General features: G+C 45.6%; 1 protein-coding gene across 1 annotated transcript; it reads left to right on the top strand.

The window, feature by feature from the left end:
* Window positions 1-2,001: 2,001 nt before the first annotated feature.
* On the top strand, window positions 2,002-4,816 carry LOC124652458 (ADP-ribosylation factor 1-like; the record flags this gene model as incomplete). The annotated part of the gene is given in 6 exon segments (XM_047191473.1): window positions 2,002-2,168; window positions 3,346-3,416; window positions 3,636-3,755; window positions 4,082-4,200; window positions 4,297-4,378; window positions 4,590-4,816. Coding segments are annotated over 6 exon segments (546 nt in total). The 3' UTR covers window positions 4,596-4,816.
* Between the last annotated feature and the right edge of the window lie 4,546 nt (window positions 4,817-9,362).

Genomic DNA, 9,362 nt, shown 5'->3' on the forward strand with positions numbered 1-9,362 from the left:
GCGGCACGGAATGCGACCACTGAGCGGATTGTGCCTCACGACTTCACCGCTTTCAACAACTACCTCGAGTGGTTCCATCGGAACACGCGTATCGAGTTAGTGAAGCGCGCGTATCGTGAGGAGATCTTGGACGACCCCATCCGAGTTCGATGAGGTTGGGCAAAGCCGGCACGACACTTTTGCTCGCGAGAGGGAGATCGACTTCTATTGCTTCAGAGCTGAACTTCGTGGTAATGGATTCTCTCACTAACTAGTACATCATCTAGATTGCCATGTGCTCGCTTAAATTGTGTATGCTATGTTTGTCACAGCGGGAGGAGATCCAAAAAACAGTCGAGGAGTGCGAGGTTATGTGGGAGCAGAGCGGGAGAGATGAAAAGCCTGTCGGACCGTTGCGGAATTTCATTAAGGTATGATCACCAACTTTGAATGTACACTATTATGTTACGGTGGCTTTGTAACCATGAGTTCCATGACGCGAGAACATCGCACGAAAGATGCGGCGGTTAGCGAACTTGCTAGGTTGCCGCGAAGGCGAAATCCCTACATCCTCCTCTTCGAAGAACCGCGGGTATGGACTATTTTGTTCTTTGTGAAACATGTTCTTACTAATTTCAACTTTTGTAATCTCATGTGTTCATGTTTGTGAAGATTCCTCCTGAGGACGACCTAATTCTGAGTCAAGGCATACTTCGAAAGCATACCTCCAAGCAAGCCCCACGGTCGGCTTACCGGTTGAAGCCAAGGGGCAAGGCTCCAAACCGGTACACTCCGGAAGATTATGTCAACCGAGGAAAGAAGGTTGTCACTGAGGAGGATGACGGGCCGCCGCGGAGATCAACTATGTCGAGGATGAGGAACGACGAGCCGTTCTCTTCAGACGAGGAGGAGGAGGAGGAGGAGGAGGAGGAGGAGGAGGAGCAGGAGGAGGAGGAGCAGCGGCGGCGAGGAGCGGCGGCAACAACGGCCAAGGCGGCGGACGAAGATGATGGCCGTCCGGAAGCAGCCCACGAGGACGGCACGTCGAGGACGCTACTAGGATGTGCTACGTGTTGTTGTGAACTCTATATTCATAAGTATCGATTTGTGAACCCTATGTCATTTCGAACCATGGTGCCGTAATGCTACTTGTTGTTTGAATCTACGTGCTACAATGTGACCTATGAAGTGTTATATGTGTATGTCATGAAATTGCTACTTGTTGTGTCCAATGTTGTACTCGTAAGCTGTTGGAGTTTGGTAGGATTTTTCATGTTTTCAACACAAGTCCATGTGTGGCGCCCTTCCCACTGGCGCCACAAGTGCTAGTGTGGCGCCGTGGCATCGGCGCCACACATGCCAACTTATATGAACTATTGGGTCGAAAACATCCGGGGGCTCCGGACGATAAGTCCTTAGCCGTTTTCGCGAGCCTCTATGTGTGGCGCCGGTGACATCGACGCCACATAGGGCGAGTGTGGCGCCGTGGCATCGGCGCCACACATCGAGCCTCGCAAAACGGCTAAGTCCCGGAGGATTTGTCTCACGGTATGTTTTGGGGGATTCCAAGTGCATGTGTGCCGCCGATGGGAGGGCGCCACACATGCGCCACGTCGGATGGGCGCGCCGGCTCGGCGGCGAGGGCGCCACGTCGGGCTGGGTGTGTGGTGCCGGCGGGGAGGGAGCCACATGGGCATGTGTGGCGCCCGTGGGAGGGGCGCCACACAAAAGGGTTAGATTGGTGAAATAGTTTCGCCGGAGGGTCAGTCTGTGCTTTTCTTCCACTTTTGGGTTATTTTTGGGTTATTTTTGTGTAAATCGCCGAATCCCCGCTCGCATCTCGCTGACACGCGGGGCCCACGCGCAGCCAAAACGAATCCCGTCGCTGTCCTCGCGTAGGAAGCACGCACGCTCTCTCTTGACCCTTCTTCTCTCCAAAGCCAACCAACCACACCTTGGCTGCCTGCATCTTCCCCTCGCTTCTTGCTTCGGGCGATTCCATCCGAGCGGAGAGAGGAGCAGCGGAGGAGGTAGATCGTCGATGGGGCTCTCCTTCTCGTCGCTCTTCGGGGCGCTGTTCGCCAAGAAGGAGATGCGGATCCTCATGGTCGGCCTCGACGCCGCCGGCAAGACCACCATCCTCTACAAGCTCAAGCTCGGCGAGATCGTCACCACCATCCCCACCATCGGTACTGCTCCTACTCACCACCCCGCTCCCTTCTGCTTCAGTTCCTTTCGGCCGCGCTCACGCGCCCAGATCGTACATGCGGTGGTGCAAGAACGGTTGGCTCGATTAGATTTCCTCCAATACCAGTAGCGTCAGATGAAGTAAAAGTGGGGTTATGAGCGTACATATGCTTTATTTCGCTTCTGTCTGACCTAGCGCGTTAGATTTTTGTGCTGGTACCAAGTGGTTTACTTGCTTGCAACCATGGATTCTGTACCTGTGCTAACTGAATCACGCCGTCTCGCTGTTGTGTTAGCTTTGTTTGCCTCTGATTCTCGGCTACATACGTTGTCCTCCTTGTATGTTTGAGACTCGCAATCAACTATACCTTTGGCCTAGATTCCATGTGGAGCAAACATGCATACTTTCGACTTTTGACCATAATAATAAGTAATAAGTAGAGAAAAGTAGCAGTTCGCACCTAAGAGGCGAACAATTGGCAGAGGCCCAGTCAGGGTCTTCTATTGCAGTATGGCTCCAGGGCATACACATACGTTATCTCACTTATGTCTGACCCAGTACGTTGATTTTTGTGCTGGTACCAGTTGGTTTATGTACTTGTGCCAATTGAATCATGTTGTCTCACTGCTGTATTAGCTTTGTTTCTCTGTAATTCTCCCCCACATACGTTTTCCTCGTTATATGTAGACTTGCAGTCAAAGAATTTTGAGCTAGTCTCTTTTGATTTGTAGATGTTTTGGTATGTTCAACGGTTCAAGTCACTAATATAAGTTTGTCCTAGATTCCATGTGGAGCAAACATGCATGCTTTTGACTTTTGACCATAATAATTAGTACTAGTAGAAAAACGGAGCAATTCACACTTAAGAGGCAAACAAACAATTGGCAGCGATCTAGTCAGGGTCTTCTATTGCAGTATGGCTCCAGGGCAACGGTCTGGTCAAACTGTCTATTTCAAGATGCTACTTCTTGTTACTAGCGGAATATACCTGCAAATTCAATGATGTTTAATTGTTCATGGCTTCATGCAATTTATCTTCCGTTTGTCAACACATGTAGGGCAATATAGATTAATGTTGTGGTTGCTTGCCTATCTTGTTTCCATTTTTCTTGGGAATCACAAGTAGGAGGATTACATTGCTGATGGCAGCATTTTGAAAATTTGTGTGCACAACACAGGGTTCAACGTGGAGACTGTTGAGTACAAGAACATCAGCTTCACCGTTTGGGATGTCGGGGGCCAGGACAAGGTGAGGGTTTTACTTTTTTTTGTTCTTCTTGGATCACTTATAGGTCCTTAAAAACACCGTCTTCCTATTTAGTTGTTGTTTCCTTGTTTGCGCTCACATAAGTGAAATGATAATCACCTGATTACAGTTACTAAAGCGTTTCCTTGTCAAGTCTTAAGATGATGACCCTATTTTATGTGAAGTTAAGCTGACCATTTATGTCTGCCATTTTCAAAACAGATAAGGCCTTTGTGGAGGCACTACTTCCAGAACACTCAGGGCCTTATCTTTGTTGTTGACAGCAACGACAGAGATCGTATTGCTGAGGCGAGAGATGAGCTCCACAGAATGCTGAATGAGGCAAGTGCATATACCTGTTGTAATGTTGGATTGTCTTATCTTCTGTACACACACACACACGCACCAACCTTCAGGAATTCATGTATATAGAATTTTTCAACATTACCTTCAGTAATTCGCGAAAATTTACAGCATGGTACATCTTGCAGATATAGTATAATGTTCCAAACATCTATGCTTTACATACAGCGATTTTTCGAACTTGGCTTTGCACCAATAATAACTTATGACCACATTTTCGCACTTTATGATGGTATAAATCATTCTTTTGAGATTTATCTCCATGATTTTAATTCCCATAGTAATTGTTTTTTAACTCTTACTAGGATGAGCTGCGCAATGCTGTATTGCTTGTTTTTGCTAACAAGCAAGACCTTCCCAATGCCATGAATGCTGCTGAAATAACAGATAAACTTGGTCTCCACTCTCTGCGTCAGCGACACTGGTATTTAGCCCTTTGCTGATTTTATACCTTGTTGATCTTTTGCTTGCTGGAGAAGAATTGCCGATAAGCGTGGTCCTACTTTATATTCTGTTACAGGTATATTCAGAGTGCTTGTGCTACAAGTGGGGAGGGTCTGTATGAAGGGCTGGACTGGCTCTCCAGCAACATAGCCAGCAAGGTTTCTATCTTTTACTCTCCTGATTGGCATTTTAAGTCAAGCAAATTTTTTCGGGTCACTTCTCATTTTGTCACCTTGTCTCTGGTGCTTACTTTTTGAGGGTTTTAGTAGTTCAATATTTTTCCTATGGTTAGCATAGATGCATTTTGACTTCTATGTTCAGAAATGGTGCATGACACTAACAAATGCTATTTTCTTCACTGCATTGCAGTCATGAATGCTTCCATTGGGCTGGCCGAAGCAGCAGGCGGCTGGAGAAATGACTGTAATATATAGGCATGTTAAAGTGATGTCGAATTTTGACATGTCTTTGAAACTCAATCTTTGTGCTGTTATCACACTGTTAGTCACGGATGAATGCTGTATGGGTGGTTGAATGTACACAAAACGATAACTGTTCTGCTATAATGTGAACTTTTATGCCAGCTGTTTCCTGAATCTGATGATCACCTTGCCCTCGTTATGTGTAGTGTGTACGGAGATGTATTCTGCAAACGATTAATCTCATTTTTGAGAATAATTTATCCTGTGTTGTGTTAACTTGTTATTGGGCGAACTCAGCGTTGTGTATTTGTGCATTCTGGTAGTTCGATTTGATTTGAGCTGGTTTCACATATTTTATTGTTAGATGGATGCTTTTTTTCTTTAGCGATCGATACCACTATATATTTATAGTTGCGGATAGTACATGGTAGAGATAATGAAATATATAAGCTGCCTCTACTGATTACGAAGTAGAGTCTAAAAGAAACGAAGCAAATATTTGAAGTTGTCAAACTAGCTTTTTTTCATGAAATAATGTTGTATTTTTTTTAAGGTAACAAAAGCCTCGAGCGATTACAAAATAAAATATAAAGAAACGAGCAAATCTTTGAGATCCTCCAACTAGTTCTTCTATGAGATCTTGGTTTAGGAGGCTTAGGCTTATGTTTTAGGGTTTTGAGATCAAATCATATTTTTGCGACCATAATTCTAGAGATCACCATTCACCACGAGTGCCTTGTTTACTTCTCTCGTATTTTCCTTTCCAATAGGTATGGGGATGGAAGAACACTAACAGCATCTCTAGCAGAGCCCGTAAAATCGCGAACCGAAAATCCTGAGTTCAGTGCACCGAACTCGTGTTTACGGTTCGGAAAATGGTTGGCGCAGAACAGAGCCCGTAACGATCATTACGGACTCTGTTCTGCGCCGGACTCTGTTCTGCGCCAGCCATTTTCCGAACCCGTAAAGGCATGATTTTTCATATAATTCATATGCAACAGATAGAACAATCGATCATAATTAATCAAATAATCATCCAAATTATTACAACACATAAACAATAGTCTGAACTAAATTATTACAACAGTTTTGGGAAAATTGAACAAGTGAAAATTATCTCAACCAAATTACAACAACTCTCGGAAAATTGGACAAATGAACAAATATGTCAACAATGATACATGTGAAAAACAAATGAATGAAATGGTAGGATCACAGGCGAAGGCCATGTCGCTGCCAGTGGTGCATCTTCAGATCATAGACGAGCTGGACATGGGTACTGGCATTCTCAATCTGCCGAAAGCTTCAATGCGATCCGGATTGCGTTGGGGTTCCACTCGGGTGCCAACATTGTCATAGAAGCAGGGCAAGCTCAACTCTCTTTCATCCTCGATGATCATGTTGTGAAGAATCACACAACATGTCATGATGTTGACAAGGGTTTTCTTGTCCCAAAATCTGGCTGGGCCACGAACAATGGAAAACCTTGCTTGCAAAACACCAAAAGCTCTCTCAATGTCCTTGCGAGCTGCTTCTTGAGCTTTGGCAAATTCAGCTTCTATTCTATCTTGGGGATCCTTCACAGACTTAACAAAAGTTGCCCAATCCGGATAGATGCCATCGGCTAGGTAGTATCCCATTGTGTACTCATTGTTCATGACCTTGTAGTTGCAAGTGGGTGCTTCCCCATTTGCCAATTTGGCAAACAAAGGGGATCTTTGCAGCACGTTGATGTCATTGAGTGTCCCCGACAAACAAAAAAGCAATGCCAAATCCACAAATCTTGTGATGCAACGGCCTCAAGTACAATGGTTGCATTTTTGCTCTTACCACAGTACTGTCCATGCCATGCCTTGGGACAATTCTTACATGTCCAATGCATACAATCAAGACTACCAAGCATGCCCAGCCAACCTCTTTTCTCATTTATCTCCATCAATCGTTTGGTGTCATCCTCATTGGGAGCTTGGAGATAGGTTGGCCCAAACAACTTGATAATCATGCGAGCAAACCTGCGCACCGACTCCGATGTAGTATCTTCGCCAATTCGAAAATACTCGTCGGTGTAATCCGCAGGGATGCCATACACAATTACCCTCATGGCAGCATCGATTTTTTGGAACGCGCTGAAACCCATCACCACGGCGGCATTCCTACGTTGCTTGAAGTAATTCGAATTTGCTTCGCAAGCCTTGACGATTCAGACGAACAAGCTACGCCGCATGCGATACCTCCTACGGAATAGATGGGGAGGATAGGTAGGTACCTCAGCGAAGTAGTCCTCCATGAGCTGCTCGTGGCCGAGGAGGCGATTCCGCTGGATGTGGTTCCGGCCAAACACGGACCCGCGCCTCCGATTCAGCAGCTTCGCGCGGTCCTCGAGCTCCTTGACGGAGAGGAGGAGCATGGTGGCCTCCATCTCGTCGTCCTAGAGCAGCTCTTCGAGGTTGGAATCGTCCGAGCTCGACGAATCGTTGATACGTCTCCAACGTATCGATAATTTCTTGTGTTCCATGCCACATTATTGATGTTATCTACATGTTATATGCACACTTTATGTCATATTCGTGCATTTTCTGGAACTAACCTATTAACAAGATGCCGAAGTGCCGGTTCCTGTTTTCTGCTGTTTTTGGTTTCGTAAATCCTAGTAACGAAATATTCTCGGAATCGGACGAAATCAACGCCCGGGTTCCTATTTTACCCGGAAGCATCCAGAACACACGAGAACCGCCGGAGAAGGGGGCGGGGCCACCACACCACACCCCGGCGCGGCCAAGGGGGGCGCGCCCCTAGGGTGTGGGCCCCCGTAAGCCCTCCTCGCGCCGCCTCTCCGCCTATATAAAGCCCCCGACCTAAAAACCTCGGGGCGTTCGACGAAAACCACGAAACCTTCCGGAGCCGCCGCCATCGCGAAGCCGAGATCCGGGGGACAGGAGTCTCGTTCCGGCACCCTGCCGGAGCGGGGAAGTGCCCCCGGAAGGCTTCTCCATCGACACCGCTGCCATCTCCACCGCCATCTTCATCACCGCTGCTCGCTCCCATGAGGAGGGAGTAGTTCTCCATCGAGGCTCGGGGCTGTACCGGTAGCTATGTGGTTCATCTCTCTCCTATGTGCTTCAATACAATAATCTCATGAGCTGCCTTACATGATTGAGATTCATATGATGATGCTTGTAATCTAGATGTCATTATGCTAGTCAAGTGAGTTTTACTTATGTGATCTCCGGAGACTCCTTGTCCCACGTGTGTAAAGGTGACAGTGTGTGCACCGTGTGGGTCTCTTAGGCCATATTTCACAGAATACTTATTCACTGTTGAACGGCATAGTGAGGTGCTTATTTATATCTCTTTATGATTGCAATGTGTTTGTATCACAATTTATCTATGTGCTACTCTAGTGATGTGTTATTAAAATAGTTTTATTCCTCCTGCACGTGTGCAAAGGTGACAGTGTGTGCACCGTGTTAGTACTTGGTTTATGCTATGATCATGATCTCTTGTAGATTGCGAAGTTAACTATTGCTATGATAATATTGATGTGATCTATTCCTCCTACATATGCATGAAGGTGACAAGTGTGCATGCTATGCTAGTACTTGGTTTAGTCTTTTGATCTATCTTACACTAAAGGTTACTAAAATATGAGCATTATTGTGGAGCTTGTTAACTCCGGCATTGAGGGTTCGTGTAATCCTACGCAATGTGTTCATCATGCAACAAAAGTGTAGAGTATGCATTTATCTATTCTCGTTATGTGATCAATGTTGAGAGTGTCCACTAGTGAAAGTGTAATCCCTAGGCCTTGTTCCTAAATATCGCTATCGCTGCTTGTTTACTTGTTTTACTCGCGTTACTACCGCTACATTACTACTGCTTGTTTACTCGTCCTGGGCAAAGCACTTTTCCGGTGTCGTTGCCGTTGCTACTGCTTATTCATACCACCTGTATTTCACTATCTCTTCGCCGAACTAGTGCACCTATTAGGTGTGTTGGGGACACAAGAGACTTCTTGCTTTGTGGTTGCGGGGTTGCATGAGAGGGATATCTTTGACCTCTTCCTCCCCGAGATCGATAAACCTTGGGTAATCCACTTAAGGGAAACTTGCCGCTGTTCTACAAACCTCTGCTCTTGGAGGCCCAACACTCGTCTACAAGAATAGAAGCTCCCGTAGACATCAAGCACTTTTCACGGCGCCGTTGCCGGGGAGGAAAGGTAAAAGGCTCTCATACTACGGTCCCAGGTAAAGTATTTTTCTGGCGCCGTTGTGTGTGTGCTCAAAGTTATTTCCTTTAGATCCTGCAATTGCATCTTGTTGTTTCTTGTTTACACTAGTTTGGCATAATGTACAAGAGTGAGCTTCTTATTCTATTTCCTGATTTAAAACATGGATTATTGATGCGAAAATTAAAAAACCTATGAAATCTTATTTGCATGCTGGTAGTAATATTAGTATGAACGCTTTGAACACCATTGTTGATAATAATATAGAAAGTTCTAAGCTTGGGGAAGCTGGGTTTCATGATCTTTTTAGTCCCCCAAGCATTGAGGAGAAAATTTTCTTTGATGATACTTTGCCTCCTATTTGTGATGATTATAATAGTGGTCTTTTGGCGCCACCTACTATGGAGAGTAAATTTTGTTGTGATTATACTATGCCTCCTACACTTGATGAGAATAATAATGATAGCTACTTTGTTGAATTTGCTCCCACTACAA

This window comes from Lolium rigidum, chromosome 5 (assembly GCF_022539505.1).
Source record: "Lolium rigidum isolate FL_2022 chromosome 5, APGP_CSIRO_Lrig_0.1, whole genome shotgun sequence".
Lineage (NCBI taxonomy): Eukaryota > Viridiplantae > Streptophyta > Magnoliopsida > Poales > Poaceae > Lolium > Lolium rigidum.